Source organism: Danio rerio, chromosome 2 (genome assembly GCF_049306965.1).
Source record: "Danio rerio strain Tuebingen ecotype United States chromosome 2, GRCz12tu, whole genome shotgun sequence".
In the NCBI taxonomy this organism is placed as follows: domain Eukaryota; kingdom Metazoa; phylum Chordata; class Actinopteri; order Cypriniformes; family Danionidae; genus Danio; species Danio rerio.
Genome location: NC_133177.1, coordinates 24,034,493 through 24,053,039, shown reverse-complemented (window position 1 = coordinate 24,053,039; position 18,547 = coordinate 24,034,493). Strand labels below are relative to the sequence as shown.

General features: G+C 36.3%; 1 protein-coding gene across 2 annotated transcripts in view; it reads left to right on the top strand.

Annotated features, from left to right (window-relative positions):
- tpra (translocated promoter region a, nuclear basket protein) overlaps positions 1 to 18,547 on the top strand; it is a 55,150-nt gene that overhangs the window by 36,179 nt on the left and 424 nt on the right. Inside the window, exons 34-50 of one of the 2 annotated variants that reach the window (XM_009298498.5) lie at positions 180 to 376; positions 809 to 882; positions 2,256 to 2,446; positions 2,538 to 2,786; positions 4,175 to 4,323; positions 6,021 to 6,101; positions 6,200 to 6,403; positions 7,763 to 7,912; positions 10,060 to 10,147; positions 10,861 to 11,048; positions 12,604 to 12,675; positions 12,764 to 12,855; positions 12,942 to 13,051; positions 15,959 to 16,057; positions 16,144 to 16,303; positions 16,390 to 16,499; positions 18,448 to 18,537. In XM_009298498.5, coding sequence (XP_009296773.2) covers positions 180 to 376; positions 809 to 882; positions 2,256 to 2,446; positions 2,538 to 2,786; positions 4,175 to 4,323; positions 6,021 to 6,101; positions 6,200 to 6,403; positions 7,763 to 7,912; positions 10,060 to 10,147; positions 10,861 to 11,048; positions 12,604 to 12,675; positions 12,764 to 12,855; positions 12,942 to 13,051; positions 15,959 to 16,057; positions 16,144 to 16,303; positions 16,390 to 16,499; positions 18,448 to 18,537 — 2,304 coding nt within the window. Of the gene's footprint in view, positions 1 to 179; positions 377 to 808; positions 883 to 2,255; positions 2,447 to 2,537; positions 2,787 to 4,174; positions 4,324 to 6,020; positions 6,102 to 6,199; positions 6,404 to 7,762; positions 7,913 to 10,056; positions 10,148 to 10,860; positions 11,049 to 12,603; positions 12,676 to 12,763; positions 12,856 to 12,941; positions 13,052 to 15,958; positions 16,058 to 16,143; positions 16,304 to 16,389; positions 16,500 to 18,447; positions 18,538 to 18,547 lie in introns of both variants that reach the window. The other variant, XM_009298497.5, reaches the window with a different exon arrangement.

Below are 18,547 nucleotides of genomic sequence, written 5' to 3'. Positions count from 1 at the left end.
CTTAAGAGCCGAGTGATATGATGATTTTTTGGAAAAGCAAAAACATTTAAAATAAGTGTTTCTTGAAACAAAGTCAGCATATCATAATGATTTCTGAATTAGTTCTTTTGCACTAAAAAAGTAAAGTCAGGGCTGCAGTGTAAAGTATGGCAATGTAAATGCACCCATGTCTGTTTTAGGTGCAAAGGAGCAGCTGGCGAAAGAAAACGAGGAGCTGAAGCTGCAGCGAGAGGAGCTGGAGGTGAGGATGAGTGCACTGAAGTCCCAATATGAAGGTCGACTCAGCCGACAAGAACGAGAGCTGAGGGAACTTCGTGAACAGCAGGAAAGACACGGAGAACAGAGAGATGAAGCTCAGGAGCCTGGCCAGAGCAAGGTATAGATGAATATTTAATCGTTATTGAAAAATGATGCACCTCCAACATGTAATTACTGTCAAGCTGCTCTAACAATAAAACACATTTTATTAGAATGTAAACGTTTAAGTACCATTCGACAAAATTCTTTAAATGAAGACACTTTGGATGTTTTTAAAATGGTACCGTTAGAAAAAAAGTTATTTATCAAATATTGAACTAGAATGTGATATTCAACAGGTAAATTTTATTAATTTCTATTTATATATTTGTTTGTGTATCATCTCCTATTGAAAATATGAAGATTTTCTTATCTTGAAATGTTTTAGGTGTATTGATTTTTTTTTTTCATGGAATATCCATAAATTGCTGATGTGGCAATAAATAAACAGTCAAGTTCAAGTATTTGTCCTTTTTTATTGATAAAAGTAGTTTTTCTTTTTCTTTTTCAGGTTCAAGAGGCACCGAGGTCATCAGATGCTCGTCAGATCACACTCAAGCCTACGCCTGCTGCTGACAGAGGAAGGTAATTTACCATATATGCAAATTATTGCATGCATATTATACACTCACCAGCCACTTTATTAGGTACACCTTACTAGTGCTGGGTATTACTGTCTGAATCCTTTGTGGAATAGATTCAACAAGGTACTGGAAAAATTCCTCAGAGATTTTAGTCCATGTTGACATGATAGCATCACGCAGTTGCTGCTGATTTTGTTGGCTGCACATCCATAATGCAAATCTCCTATTCTACCACAGCTCAAACGTCCTTCATTGGATTGAGATATGGTGACTGAGGAGGTCATTTGAGTACAGTGAACTCCTTGTCATGTTCAAAAAAACCAGTCTGAGATGATTCACGCTTTATGACATGGTGTGTTATCCTGCTGAAAGTAGCCATCAGAAGATGGGTTAACTGGTCATAAAGGGATAGACATGGTCAACAACAATACTTGGGTAGACTGGCTTGACACAATGCTCAATTGGTGCTAAAGGGCCCAAAGTGTGCAAAGTATCCCCCACACCATTACACCACACCATTACACCACTTAGCAGTTAGCAATCTTCTGCTGCTGTAGCCCATTCGCCTCAAGGTTTGACGTGTTGTTCGTTCAGTGATTCTCTTCTGCATACCTTGGTTGTAATGATTGAGTTACTGTTGCATAACTATCAACTGGAACCAGTCTGGCCATTCTCCTATGACCTCTGGCATCAACAAAACACTTATGCACAGAACTGCCGCTCACTGAATACTTTTCTCTTTTTTTGACCATTCTCTGTAAACCCTAGAGATGGTTGTGCGTGAAAATCCCAGTAGATTAACAGTTTCTGAAATAGTCAGACCAGTTGTCTGGCATCAACAACCATGCCACGTTCAAAGTCCCTTAAATCACCTTTCTTTCACATTCTGATGCTCTGTTTGAACTGCAGCAGATCATCTCGACTATGTGTACATGTCTAAATGCATTGAGTTGCTGCCATGTTAATGGCCGATTAGAAATTTACATTAACGAGCAGTTGGACAGGTGTACCTAATAAAGTGGCCGATGAGTGTATATAACTTATAGTCTACATTTGCAGTGGATCAGAAACTTTCATCAAAGTTGTCCTTAAACCAATATCTTTACTGAACAATACTCATTCTTGTCTCAGGGCAACTTGATGGAATTTGATCCATTTCGAATGTTCACTACTAGATATAATGTTTATTAAGATATCATTTTAAACCTGAATAGACTTTTTTTTTTTTATATACAAGGGAACTTTTATGTTTGTGCTATTATTGTATTTTTAACTTAAAGTGGTAAAATGCTCCATATAAATTTCACTTTAAAGTAAATCCATGTTTTGTTCCTGTGTTGTTTATTCTTGTTTCCAAATTTCTTCTATTAAAAGTGCAAGTCAGTCTGAACCACCCACTGCCAACATCAAGCCCACGTTAGTTGCCGCCACCCCTAGCAAGCCTTCACCAATCGCAGGCAGCAAGTCCACCCCTAAAGCAAGCATCCGTCCAATGATAACGCCTGCTCCTGTTACCACACCCACAGCCACAGTCATGCCCACCACACAGGTTGAAACGCAGGAAGGTAAGGCTGAAAGTCGGTTGAAATCTGGTTTGATGAAATGTTGGAAATCGATTTAATGAAATGCAAATTTGTCTTTGGTTTGTCACATCAGCTCTACAATCCACAGAGGGTCCGCTGGAGCATGTGACTGTGTTTGGCAGCACCAGTGGCTCAGTGCGCTCCACCAGCCCAAACATACAGACCACACAGCCAATCCTCAGCCTGCAGCAGAGCCAAGCCACTGCCTTCGTCCAGCCCACTCAGCAGCAGGCCAGCCAGGAACCAGCAACCAGCATTATGGAGGCGGTGCATAGCTCTCAGATGGAGAGGCCCTCCACCTCCACCGCTGTCTTTGGTACAGGTACAAACAACCAAGTATAGATCACAAACATTTATTGGTGATGTATGATGCAATTAAACCCCATTTACACTTAATATACACTTTGTCTTACTAAAATGGCTTTTTGACCCATGTCAGAAATGGCCTAACTGGTAGCTAAATAGATAAAGAAAATTTCAATTGTGAGTGTGATTTTTATTTTTTATATATTTATTTATTTTTTATTTAATTTGTAAAGACAACTATTTATTTTACCTTTCAGATAGCCCAAGTTGAAATGTTTAACTTTAAAATGTGCCTAATTGTAAAATAAATGTTATAGTAACAACAAATATTGCAATATATTGCTAAAAGATTTACGCTTGCTTAATGTTTTTATTTTTTACAAAGCAATTTCAAAAAGCAATATTTCACAAAACGGTGGACACTCCCATCACATTTACTAGTAAATTAGTAATTAATTAATTATTAAAAGTCACATGAGCATTCGAAAAAGACACGGCTATGCTTTTATTTGTAGAACTGGCTTTCTTGGTATTGATGCGACATGTGCTGCAGGAGGCTCCAAACCTTTCAAAAGATCTAAAAAAAAAAAAAAGGATCTTTTCATCTTGAATGTGGCCGCTCCAAAGTACAGTATTTTGCCTGGCTATTAGGGCTGCACAATATTGGAAAAATCGGACATTGCAATATTTAGTTTTTCTGCAATATATACTGCGATATGAATACAATTTCACCAGATGACTTCAATTCTTTCCAAATAGGGATGTTCCATGAAGGGCATCTGCATAAAATACACAAGCATAAATAAACGCATTAAAAAAGATACAAATGAAATAAACTGCGTGTTATGGTTTTCTGAGGAGTCGTACAGTATTCAGATACAGTAAAATGAATAATCACATGTAAAATAATAGTATATAATATTCATTCTATAAATAATTACATAAAATAAGTTGTCATTAAAGTTAGAAAACTATACAGTTTCTTATGTCTGAATGCTTTTAAAATCAAAAATACATACACATGATGATTTATAATTCAGGGTTAACATTAAATATCCTGTGACATTACTATTGTGAATGATCACATTGCGATATCGATGCTGAAATGATATTTAACGCTCGTCTCAGTCTCATGTGAAAACTATATGAGTATAATGTAATGGCTGGTGCATTGGCTATAACATATGTAAATCTATCTATATGTCGCCATGGTTTTTATAATGAAAGGGTGAATATTGTTTTTGTTTTTCCCTCAGTTAATGGAAACACTTTCATTGCGTGATATTCATAAAATATTGTAAATATTTAGCATATTCTTGTAAATGAAGACTGCCTAGTATGAGGTTTTATGATTTAGGATGACCTTACTTTGTGTTTTAAAGTGATGTACCATTTCTTTGTCAGTTTCTGCAACAACGGGTTCTTCGGTGGCCAAGCGAGTGCGAGAGGAGCATGAGGAGAGCTCCACTGAGGTGACGGACACCACACAGGATGACTCTACACATCCACCCATCATGAAGAAGCTCCGCATTGTAAGAAGAGTGGGTCTGGAGGTGAGCAGTGTACATACTTGTGTACTTGTCACTGTGCTGGAGTTGGTTTATTACAAAATTAACTCAGATCTGCGAATTTGCAATTGCAATTGTGTTCATTTTGGCTGCGAAATTTCTTTCAAATACTTTTCAGTAAAATTTGTTTGGCCTCCTTGCCAAATCTCACACAATTTTATCAATTAATTTTGTTGGCAAACATGAATATACATGCACAAAGACTGAAAATAGTGTAACTGACAACTAAATTCTAATAAAAATATATATATTCATTATATTTATTCATTTATTTGCTTTAAATTTCTTTTTCTTTTTAGTTTATTTCATTGATGGTTTTGTTAGTATTAGTTTAGATTTCATTTTGTGAACGCATTGCTGTCTTATGCATTTATTTCAGTTTTCCGAGTTCAGTGTCGAGTAGAGCAAAGTTTGACGTCTGCACAGCTTACATCAACTCTAGTGCAAAGCTCTGTAAAGTAATAGTTTGAACAGACACTGAACTGAAAACCATACTAATGCAGCTTAAACATATAAAAGGAAAAATTATGTGGAATTCAGACAAACTTATTCATGTTAAAGATTATGCCAAGTTTACTTTTTTTGGCACTTGAAAAATAGTTAGAACTAGCGATGCATTTCATGACTCGATTGGTACACACTAATCTGGCCGATCTCATGAAGCATTGTCACAATTGTATTTTTACAAGTTTACAAGCAAAAGACACATTCAAACTGAAATATTTTTTACATATTAGAACTAAATGTCCTGTGTTTTCAACAATATTGCAAATTCATTAAATCCTGGCTGGAAATATTAGGGAAATAAAAATAAAACTTTTTTAACTTGAATATATAATAATATAACTTATTGTAATATAAGTATTATAATAAGCAGTAGTTTATGGAGCTACTTCATTATAGGTATGCATTTTAACTCCTTATGCATTAAATATGCGCTCCAAACTTCATTGAGACATGTTGAATTCTTCTTCCATTATTTGCAATGTTTCCAAATTTGCTTTATTAGTGATTTTTCTTGATGTTTTTTTTTTGCCTTTTTAATCTATTTTGTTCTGTTAAGTTGCTTCTGACCATGACAAAATCCACACTAAATGGTATCTTAAGCTTACATGTCATACTTGGACTGAAAATGCGCTTTATGCATTAAAGCTTGAAGCATCAGAACCGGTACTCTGTATCTGCCGATCACCATGACAAGGAATAGTTACTCTGTATCGGCTTCAAAAATCCTGATCGGTGTACCCCTAGTTAGAACATCTGTTTTATGTCTAGATAGAAAATATGTTTTTATACATAACCATGTGCTTGACTGATCTACTGGTAATTTTTATTATTAGCATTTTATTTCTGTTAACATAAATGGGTTTTGACCCATAGTTTTATTTTCCATTTACTAAAATAACTTGGGTTTGGATTTTTAGAAGGATTAAAAGGTAAATATGAGTTTAAAATGTTTTTTTTTTTTTTATTGGCCCTGTCAGTTTCAGTAATTTGATTGAGTCCCTTATATTTTTGGTTACACAGCCTTTCACAACCTGTGTAAAATACAATTTCACTCCTGTAAAAGCTGGATTTGCAGTGCAGAAATGAAACCCTTTGATTATTCCATGTAGTGCATGGCCATTCTGAAGACTGTGATTGTTTTACACTATTTTCTATCAATGTTCTTTTTTTCCCAGGATGCTTCGGGTACTGAGGAGAGTAATGATGCTATGGGTGAATCTTCAGGAGACGTTCAGCAGCCTCCTGATGCCAGTGAGGTATTAACCCTTTCACTTTTCAATAACACCTTATAATAAATGTAAGGATTCATCCAAACCATGGACAACTGGTGCACTGATGATATCATCCCTCACAGGAAGCCTATCCCGTATTAGGAGAGGGGGATGAAGAATCATTGTCTGTCCCCATGGATCAGGTGAGTGAGTCTCAACCCTCTGAGTCTCAGATCAGTGGACAGGACTCATCAGAAGAGTACAAGCATGATGTAATCGTCATCGAAACAGACAGCGCCACTGAGGAGGAGGAGGAAGAGGAAGAGGAGCAGGAAGAACCTGGACAGGTCAGTGTGTTTTCCTGAGAAGTAGGATCAAAGTCATTAGCAGCATGTATAGACCAATTACCCTGTTTGTAAACATTCAGGATGCGCGCGCAGGGAGGTGGCAGAAAGCAACCGGGAGCGCCAGCATTTACAGCGAGGGAATGACACCAGATGCGGTGCAGAGTTTGTTGTTGTCTTAGAAATAAGATATATTACTTACATATTATATATATATATTATTTACATAATGCTTACAGCATATTATAACAGCTCGTCACCCAGTGACAAGCACAGTGATTCAGCAAAATTAACGTTAAAGTGAGCGGCGTTCATCTGACAGCTCCATTTGCGATAGCACCCTCCCAATGAATATTGGATAAGACGAAGTGACCAAGCATCCAGCCCGAAATATACAATCTCAATGAAGCTCCGAGTGATTTTACAAGAGAGAAGTTTAAGGTCTACAAGTCTTTGGATGCCAACAATGCTGTTCTTTGAGGTCATGTGCAATAAATATTGCTCCATGATGACCAGATTCAAGAGCTAAACACCGAGATTCCGCCTAGCCAAAGACAAGGAAACAAGACGGAGCTAACGTAATTAATGGGTAATTAATCACCGACATGCAAAACGACTGCAGTCTGACAGTGAACTTCACCTGTACGGCAGGGTATGTGAACCTACACATAAAGGTAAAGTTGGTTTTATATTCGCACATTCAGACTTTCTCCTCTTAATAATATAATTTCATAAAAATATTATTTGCAAACTCTAAATAGCGAAATCATATTAGCAACAGCCAATGACTATCAAAGTACAACATTATTCACAGTCAAATAAACAATGCTAATGTTGTTTTCAAGTCACACTTGCAGGTTATTTCAGACAGAATATTCAAAGTGCCGTGGTAAACAAAAGTTGTCACTGAATGAATGTGTGAATATAAAACTAAGTTTACCTTAATAAACGTAACCTTCACGTTTCATTCTTAGCATTCAGCGTCAGCAGTTTAATTAACCATATGTAACTGTTTTTGCTGAAATCATTTCTGCAATTAAAAACGAGTGATGTGTATGATTCAGCATAGCGTGAACTGACCTGATATGACATGAGAACTGCAGAGTCTAGCATTTCTAATTAGCTCCTCACTTCATTCAGCTCCCATTTAGCCAAAGACGTCTGCAGTCGGTATTAAAGCAGAGTGTGGTGTATGGTAAAAGTTAAGTTTTCTATTTTTGGACTCGAATTCGGCATCCTACTGCAAAACACGTTATCTTTCCCATTGCAGCCTGTCTGTTTTCTGCAACCGGGGACCCGTATGACGTCATGTGTGACGTAGGTTGGTAATTGGTCTATTATTAACCTTTCTTCTGTCTACAGTATGAAGATGATGATGAGGATGAGGACGATGACGCAGAAGATGAGGATGATGAAGATGGGGATGGAGGAATGGCTGAAGCAGCAGAGGAGAGTAATGAAGGCAGTGGGAGTGCAGATGCCAATGAGGCTTATGAGGGGGATGAGGCAGAGGTGACTTCATTTTTAACATTCTAGGCCAGTGATTGCCAACTTTATTTTTAGCCCAATATCTTTAACCCCGGGTCTACCCATCAAAAAAAAAGAAAAATGCTTGACACAAATAAAGCCACATTCTTTTATTTGAATTTCCAGCTTAAGAACATTTTTGAACTATGTAAAAGCAGTAGTTTAACCTACTTATAACTTTTTAATTGATGCAACCAAGAAAATCTGAGGATCCACCTGGATTACATTTGGAGGGGTGGGAATTTGGGTGACAATGCACTGTTACTTTAGCAACAATCAGATCATATAAGGCGGCTTTAAACTGATTAAAACAGATTGTTAAACAATTTGTAATGACACTTCTGTACGAAGCCTACTACATTAGCATTTTATAAATGAGCTGTAATACAATTCTACTACCGGTAATAACAACTTGGGGCCTCCAACAATAATAACTAAAGCTGCAAGCAGCATTGAGGGGCCCAAGCCTCTGTGGCTTTAGGAACAGTACACTGCAGGCATAAACATTTAACCTGCCAGTAATCAATGTTTGTAAGCAACCACAAATTATTTATGTTTAAAGTTTTAAGAGCTTTTGAGCATGTTAAGGGCCCCCAAAATTCCCAAAACCTAAATAAAAAAAATAGTTATCTTTAGAACAACAGGGACTTAGGCCCTTTGGGCTTGGGCCCTGAATATACTACCACATCATAAAATAATTTAGCAATTATATGTGGTTTTATAAATGTTTTGCAGCATCAGTTCACAAAGTTATAAGAAGTCAAACTGCTGAATGCAACTAGGTTTTATTATGGGAGCTTTTAGCTCAATCTCACTGAACGTGTTTCAGTTTGATGGCTGCCTTTTTTGTTTACTTTTAGCAGAGTTTTACATGCTGCTGATGTGGCTTGCATTTTAGCTGTTTATTAAAAAAAAATTTAGTTTTTTTTTTCTCAACTTAATGCTCTGTACGTGTGTAAAATATGAACGTGTTGCAATGCAAGCTGTTCCCTATTAGTACATACATTTCTTATATTAATTCTTCAGTCATATTCAGGATCCACTGGTAGAGTGATAAAGATTGGTGACAGGTTGGCAACCACTACATCAGGCCATGCAAACCAACAAAGATTGTTGCTATAATATTGTTTGCCAGTATGGGATACTAATTTACTACAGTATCTAGTAGAGCTGAATAGTTTATCGTCCAAACATTGCATCCCTGTTAATTCTAAATGAGCTGATTTTTAAATTGTGGTAACATTTTACTGGAAGGGGTGTTCATAAGACACACTTGAAACATTTACAATCATAATATAACAAGCCATGTTTGTCATCAGGCATACTTGTCTATCCTCCTATTTTTCCCAGGATACCCATAAAGGTATTTCACCTACATTTTTAGTCTTTCTATGAATGGTGGCAATAAACATAAAATTCCTTATTTTCACACACCAATGTTGACATGCATGACGTTAAGTGTCATTTACTCAGTTGTGTCATTTTAAATGCAAAGGTAATATTATTTGAGATGTCCTTGACAAATGGACATAGCCAAATGCATCACAACCTGTTTTTGTCTTTATCATGACAGCTTGACATTACCAAGATAGCAAAGACTATCAGTGTCTTTGTCAACTTGATATTATCAAGACAGCATAAATTGTCATAAATCTGTCATAAACATGATTGCCATGAGGCTACTATAATTATCTCATTAATTTTATACCCGCATCATTAATATTTTTCTTGACCTCAACTACACTGGTACAAGTTTAATTGGTCATTAAAATAAAATATTTATTAAGCTGTTATAATGACCTCATGACAATCTTGTTTATGACCGATTTATGACAAATTATGTTGCCATGGTAATGCCAAGACATAGGTTGTGATGTATTTGTTTTTGTAAAGTTGATATGACAAAAACAATGTAATCTAAACCTAAGTGAATGGCACTTAATGACAGTTGTCATAAGAATGCATAAAATCTCTTTCCTATTCATGGCGCTTATGAAGACCCACTTTAAGTGAAGTGTTACTAAAGTGCTAGCTATCGATTTTAAGATTAAAAATAAAAAAAGAAAAAAAAACTGTTGACTGTTTCTTGACTTTTTTTTTTATGTTCTTTGGTGGTTATGGTTTGTTAGCAGGGTGCCGGGGAAGCTGATCCAAGTGTTCACAATGAAGAGAGTCAAGAGGCATCTGATTCAACCCAGAAGCAACCAGACTCTCAGAGCAGTGAGGATTCTTTTCTCTCTCATGCTTACTGATTAAAGGAGACATATTTCATTAACATCTAAATCTTTTTCTTCAATTCTACATTAAAATGGGAACTGATTTGGTGCCTGACCTTTTGGATTGTGGTGGCTGATAGCACATATAATTACAAAGTTTTTTTTAAAATTATATTTATTATATAATGAACACACGTTAATAAATAACTTTTGATTGTTTTGTTTGTTAAAATAAGAGAATATTTGGCCAGGATTCAACTACAGTGGTCCCTCATTTTTGTGGGAGTTATGTTCTAAAATTAACCTGCAATAGGCAAAATCCACTACATTTTTTAATTCAACATTAAAATGGGAATAATATTTTTTAAATGAGATTTTTGAGCAGATGCTAAAAACAACACATGCATGCTTGAGTCATAAATGAAATCATTCCATTCATTCACACCAACAGAACACACTTTATACTTGTATTAGTCTTAACATTCACAGACAATAGTCCACCTAGTCCACATGGCAATTTGATTGGCTGTACAGCAACACTTTTAATTCGTTTCGATCTCAAGCAATTCTGACATTATTTAGTCCAGCCTTCCATTATGAAAAAAATATGTATGCAGTAAAGACTAGATCGTACACAATATGACCACTTTCTACATAACTGACAGGTCATTGTCTCTATGAATACTGAATGAGTAACTTTTCTCTCTGTGTTTTCAGGTGAAGCTAGTGTCAGCACCCTGGAGGCCTTCCCTCTTGAGCCTGTAAGAGAGCACCCGCCGCTGCCCAGCACTACCACCACCTCCCTCGCACCGCGTCTGCCCCAATCCCCCCGCAGACCACATCACACCCCTCCACCTCGTCTTAATATCCACCCTGTCCCTGAACTTGGACCTCCTATCATGCAGGTATGAACTACACAACGTGTCTAATGCTAAACCAGTCACATGCTGGGTTGTTTATCATTTAATTTTTGTACAATACTGGTGCCCAATCTGTACTTTAAAAATGAGCCAGCGCTTGAAGCAATTTTAGCATTTTGGATGGCATATTTATTTATTGATAACAATATATTAAAAGTTTTCAGTGTAAATCTACAAATATAAGTAAATTTACAATAATAAAAAATAAAACCTTGGCCAGCTAATCCAATAGATTAACAAGAATAAAAAATCTATTAATAGCACAGTAGTCTGTTTCTTTGGGGTGCTACAATCCAGGGTAGTAAGGGGTTTAAACACAGTTGTGTGGCAACAGTGTTTGAAAATAGCCAGCTTCTAATGGTAAAAATGTATTCATTCTAATCACCCTTGATTTATACTGCAGAAACACTTTGATTGACATTTTCCCTTTGTGTACATGTCATTGTAGGGAGAAGTTCCATCCATTAGTGATGACCTCTTCCTCATTAGCATAGAGAGTCCTGAATAAGAAGCAAATGTCTACCATTAGATTTTTTTGCACTGTAGCTACTGAAAAATAGGGATGTGCCGAGACCATTTTTTTAAAAAACCTATCCGATCTCAATATCAAAGTTCTGAGTATTTACTGATACAGATCCAATCCCGATACTGTGCCGTTTTTTATTTTGTTTTATTTTTTACTTAATACACTTACTATAGTTAAGTGATAAACTCAAAAAAATATCTTTTTTAGTAATTATTACAAATCATTACAAATGGTGGAAAAATTGGGAAAAAAAGGGAGGGCTGTTTGAGGAGAAGATTCTTTTTCAACATCTTTTCTAAACATTTACGGGGCGAGACAGTGGTGCAGTAGGTAGTGCTGTCGCCTCACAGCAAGAAGGTCGCTGGGTCGCTGGTTGGCGTTTCTGTGTGGAGTTTGCATGTTTTCCCTGCCTTCGTGTGGGTTTCCTCTGGGTGCTTCGGTTTCCCCCACAGTCCAAAGACATGTGGTACAGGTGAATTGGGTAGGCTAAATTGTCCGTAGTGCATGAGTGTGTGTGTGAATGTGTGTGTGGATGTTTCTCAGAGATGGGTTGCGGTTGGAAGGGCATACGCTGCGTAAAAACTTGCTGGATAAGTTGGCGGTTCACTCCGCTGTGGCGACCCCGGATAATAAAGGGACTAAGCCGACAAGAAATAATTGATCTTTTACCTTTGCCATGATGGCAGTACATAATATTTTACTAGTATTCATATTCAGCTTAAAGTCATATTTAAAGGCTTCACTAGGTAAGTAGGAGTCATTAGGCAACTCATTGTATATCAATATTTTGTTGAATAGAAAAATATTGCTTATGGGGGCTAATAATATTGACCTTACAATGGTTTAAAAATAAAAAAAACAGCTTTTATCCTAGCTGAAATTAAATAAATAATAAGTTTCTCCAGAAGAAAAAAAAAAAGGAAATACTGAAGAGAAAGAAATTTTCTAATTAATTCTAACTACATAATTCACATAACACCAATTTTCTGGTCACGCTGTTATCATCTTCCACAGAGGCAGTCTGGACAGAGCAGACGACCTTCAATGAGTCGCGCACCGCAGCTTACGCCCGGTATTGGAAGCATGGTGAGCAAACTTATGCATTAGCCTCTATAAACATCCTTCACATTGAGTGAGTGAGTGCTTCCAACCACAAATGTTTTGCTTTTCATAGCAACACTTCTTTGATGACGATGACAGAATGGTTCCCAGCACTCCCACTCTTGTGGTGCCACACCGCACAGATGGCTTTGCGGAGGCCATTCAGTGAGTCACCGCAGCCGTTCAGCCTTTTATTAAATGAAGCGATACATCAATAAACATCAGATATATGATGCATCTCTCTGTCTCAGTTCCCCTCAGGTGGCTGGAGTTCCTCGCTTCCGTTTCGGCCCCCCAGAGGACATGATGCCTCAGGCCAGCTCTTCTCATTCTGACCTGAGCCATCTGGCCACACATGGAGGTGAGCTCAGACACGATAGCTATGTTTTCAAAGATGTGACTAAGATTTATGTACAAAACAGGAATATCACATAAAACATTTGTAAATAAAGTGCAATCTTCTTCCAACAAATCAAAAAGAACAAATTAGTCACTCAAAAAAACACTCTTTTTAAATGTTTCAAACAAAACTTAAGGACAATCATAGAAAAACATGAGCATTTATAGCAAATAAACAAATGTAAATATTATTCCGCTTGCTTTTTGAGCATTGTTGAGAGTGTTCTTACATCCCTATGATTGGACATTATGTTCACATGCTCAACAGAGAGGGCTGCGATTGGCTCTAAAATTGGCAACACTGTATACCGATGAGTAACGTGGACAGTGAAGAATGCGTGGGAACAGTCTATATGCGTGTAATAAAGTGCATTTTGCGCAGCTATCAAAGCTGATCCATATTAGATGCCTTAGAGAAAACTTGCTGTGCAGACACACTCATGTCAGGGTCCACAAGTGTCGGTTTAATAGCAATAGACGAGAGGAAATGTTACAGTACAAACATGCCAGCAGTTCAAATGTCCAAATTGAGAGTTAGAGAGAGAGAGAGAGTGCTTTCATTTTCTCCCTAGAAATAAAATAGTGTCTCCTGGTTCTACTGTGCTTCAGTGTCAGCAAACCACTGTACAGTAAATTCTCATGCAGTGAATTTTGCAGTTATCTGCTTTTTAGTTAGTTAGAGCATTTTAATTACTTGACCTCGCCTCGATCAATTGGTATTCTACATAGCGCATACGAGATAAATGTAGTCAGTACGTAATAACTGTTAATGATCTATTAATGTACCAATACCAAATTGTCCACGTCTGCATTGTGGTGCATCGAAAATGTATTAATTTTGACACCCCTAGTGTATATTGTAGAGTAGAAACTAAATGTATCAGAACTAAGAAATGCTGCGCTACTTGACCTTTTGGATAGTGGTGACTGATAGCACATATATAAAAAAGTATAATTAAAATTATATTTTGAATACTTTTTATTATATAATGCACACATTTAATATAAATAACTTCTCATTGTTTCGTTTGTTGGAAAAGGACAATATTTGGCCAGGATTCAGCTACATTAGTCTCTTGTTATTCACGAAAGTTACTTTCTAAAAATAACCTGCAATAGGCGAAATCTGCAAAGTTGTTCGCTTTATCTTTTAAAAATGATTATAGATGAACCTTTGTAGAGAAATAAGTCCAATATTATAGAATGAAACCAAAAGATCAAAACCATTTGATCTTCATTTATTTATTCAATAATGGCGCCCTAAAGCTGCGTAACCTCTACCTTTACCATGTCCAAAAATTAGCATCTTCGTCTGCATTTTGGATGTTACCGTAGGTTCCTTTGACTGTGCAGAGCGTTTTGTCAACATTTTGGGGAGAAAACGTGCAAACATTCAATACAGCACTTCAGAGTCACACTGATAGCCATCAAAGATTTATGTAAATTTGGCAAACTGAACACATTCTGTAATGTACAGGCGACATGGCACAGGGGAGATTGATTGACAAGGTCTTGTAGGAAAAAATGAATTTATTTTTAATACTTTTGTGTCTTTATTTTTTATTAGAAAAATGTTTAGACTAACAACATATTAATCAATATTTTTCTGTTGTATAATAGCACATTTGACCTGAAACACTTCCTCTTTTTTACTGTGCTGCATACTTTTTAGTAGAACTGCTGACTTGTGGAAAAAGCAGAATAGGAATAAATTTAGGGTTGTTCCAGACTGCTGTCTGAACATGTCACAAGTTGTCATTATCTTTGTAGAAGTTGTGAAATATATTAAAGATGCACATAATTGTTCAGTTCTGGTATGCAGAGAAGGGTTGCAGAAAGAGGACGTATGTCTAGGGGTTACAAAGAGCCAAGGGACTGCAGAATGACTGATAAGTGACGTTAAACCAAAACTCCACTTGTTAAGATCAGTTGTGTATATATGCTGGAGTCAGGAAATGTAAGTTAGTTGCGAACCTCTTGAATGTAATTCTTGTATTGCATTAGGGTAACGTAACCCAGAGCTCTGTCATCGAATTATTCATTTGTATCTAATAAATTACTAACATTTTTGGCATTGAAGAAAACCCTCTCCAGACCTTTTCTTATTGAACACGCATGTAATTGGCTAGATATTCCAACAGTCTACCGCCAGTCAGGACGCAGAACACAATGCACTAATCAGGCCGCAGAACACAATGCGCCGTAGAAAAAAAGCATGTCAAATTGCACAAAAAAAAAATCCCAGAGACTGCGAAAAGTGAACCGCATCATAGCGAGGGATCACTGAATTTGAAAGTCTTACATCTGAGGGTTCAAAAACGAAAAATAACAAAAAAACTAAATGCTGAGAAAATCGTATTTTAAAAGCTGTCCAAAAGAAGTTCTTAGCAAAGTGCATTACTGTCGTCATGGAACATGATCTTTACTTTAAATTGTAACAAGTTTTGTCATAAAATATTTTTTATTATTCATTATTTTTATTTGGTTATTACTAAAAACATACCAGTGCTACATAAAAAATCACACGTTTAATTAATTCTGCAAATGAGTGAAAATCAATCCTTAAATTCATTATTACCTTCTAGAACAGTCGTTTTCACAAACATTAGGTACTGCCTCCATAGCCAAAATAAAATGACTGAGTTTGCTTCTGTGTATAAATTGCCATTCTGAAGGGCAACTTGTTTTACTGTGGAGGGAAAAATTGTTTCTCAGCTTGTAGAAAATCAGTTTCATTTATAAAAATTCATAGTTACAGGATTTTTGTAGTCTTAAAGACATGGGATGAAAATCAATGTTTTACGATATATTATAATTTGAATGGAAATGCAGCTGTTAGATTGAGTGTGTAACTGTGTGTCTCCTGCAGGACTGGGCATGTATGAAAGTCCACTGTTCCTGCCCACTCATGATGAGGAGTCTGGAGGCAGGAGTGTGCCCACCACCCCTCTACAAGTGGCCGCTCCAGGTGAACAGCTGCTCAACTCATGCCCCCTATCCTCATGTTTGGTTTACTTCTGACTGTTTGTATAAAGCTTGGGTTTGTCTTGACAGTGACCGTGTTCACCGAAAGTCACCCGTCGGATGTTTCGGAGACGGCCTCTCAGTCAGTGCCCATGGTAAGCACATCCACCGCCAGCCTGAGTGCACCAGGAGAGGCTGTGCCAGGAGATGATGGAGATGACGTGTTCGTGGCTGAGGCTGAGAGCGAAGGGTGGGCACTTACTACAGTTTCATGATTTGTTCTTGAGTGGTTGAGTGTCTTCCATGTGGTTGTGTAATGTGTGTGTCTGTGTTCAGGGTGAGTAGTGAAGCGTGTCTAGAAGGCCAGTTGGAGCTAGATTCTGCACAACCGGCTGATGATGCCAGTCTTCCCTCCACCAGTCAAGAGCCTACGTCTAGTTCAGCAGGTACACAGCGTTGCTCATATTGCTTTTATTCTTAGTTTGCTTCCTTTCAGTTTTCATCTATTCATTTATTTTTAAATATTTTATGTAACTCTGTGATAAAACTCTCCAGATATCCACTAAATACATTCCGAAAATAAATGTTTTCAAAAGGAAATCTTATATGATAAATTAGCTACATATGAAAGTAAGCATCACCTACTGTTACGTTTTACTATTAGCTACAAGTAGTTGGAGTAGAAAGAAGTATTGAGTTTTCGACTCAAATTTTTACAGGGACTGGGATATCATTGTGTATAAAATGTGCTATATAAATAAACTTGCGTAGTAGTAGTAACAACAGCAGCAGCGGCGGTGGTGGTTGTAGTATTACTAGTAGTAGTAGTAGTAGTAGTGGTGGTGGTTGTTGTTGTAGTAGTAGTAGTAGTAGTGGTGGTGGTTGTTGTTGTAGTAGTAGTAGTAGTGGTGGTGGTATTAGTGGTAGTGGTGATTGTGGTTGTAGTAGTAGTAATGGTGGTGGTGGTTGTAATAGTGGTAGTGGTGATTGTGGTTGTAGTAGTAGTAGTGGTGGTGGTGGTTGTTGTAGTAGTAGTGGTGGTTGTTGTTGTAGTGGTTGTAGTATTAGTGGTGGTGGTGGTTGTTGTGGCAGTAGTAGTTGTTGTTGTACCAGTAGTGGAAGTAGTAGTTATAGTAACAATGATAGTTGTAACAATGGTAGTTGTCAATATTAGTGATGGTAGTAGAAGTAAGAATAAGGCTAATAGTAGTAGTAACCGTTATGGTAGAAATAAGTTATGGTATTGTTAGTAACGATAGTAATTGTATTAGTAGTGTTAACAGCAGGAGTAGTAGCATTAATAATAATCAGGATTAATAAGTAACAATGCAGATGTGTGTATTTTTAAAATAAAAAATGCAGAAAAGATACAATATTAATATTAGTATTTATTTTGGAATTTGACCATAGCAGTAATGCCTGTGTTAGCCATGATATTGGGTGCAAAATTAATTATAGTACTAGAAATAAATAATAATAAGGATAGTAATTGTGTGGGGTCGCCGGAATGGTAATGGACCCTATTCACAAGATGGTTTTGACTAGTTTAACTGTCATCAGCATCTTTATTCCTTGAAGTTTTTTTTCATAATGTTTTTTTTTTCTCTCAAATAATTATATGTACAGTTATAAAGCTATACTTTTGTGTTAAATCATCTTTGCATCAAATAATAAAAAAAAAAAACTAAATACTGCTTATGCAACATGTTTCTCGTGCAGCATCTTTGGGCGGGACAGTGAATTTGATGTTATTCTCTCTTCTGTCTGCTGTTATCAGTATCACAGTATTCTCCCTCTTTTTTTCTCTCTGAAAGTCTTGATTACTCTATTATTGACTAACTTTTAATTTCTGAGCAAATTTCCCATTCAGTGGGCTTCAAGTTTATCCAACTATAATGACTTCTCTGCTGCTAAGAAACCCGAAAATGTGAAAAAAGTCTATTGCGATTATTCTCTGAAAAACTTAACATCATTTTTATGATCAATATTATGATTAACATCATTTTTATATATATATATATATATATATATATATATATATATATATATATATATATAATCCATATACATAGGATATATATATATATATCATATGTCTCATCCAAGTTATCAGACTTCCTGGGGTTTATATATATATATATATATATATATATATATATATATATATATATATATATATATATATATATATATATATATATATATATATATATATTTATTTATATTTATATAAAATATTTATTAACAATGAATATGTTGAATACTTAACAATGAATATGTTTTAAACCTTATGCAGCCAACATGAATTTAAAAACTACTTGTGACTTTGTACTTTGACACATTTATTTGTTATTGACATCACACATTTGACCTAATTTCAATACGTTTCTTTAGACACTAGCACCAGTAGCGGTCAGGCTAAACCCGCAGGCCGTCTGCTTCCTCAGCACCATCTGCCCCGGAGAAACCAGCTGATCCGGAGAGGTGAGGTTGG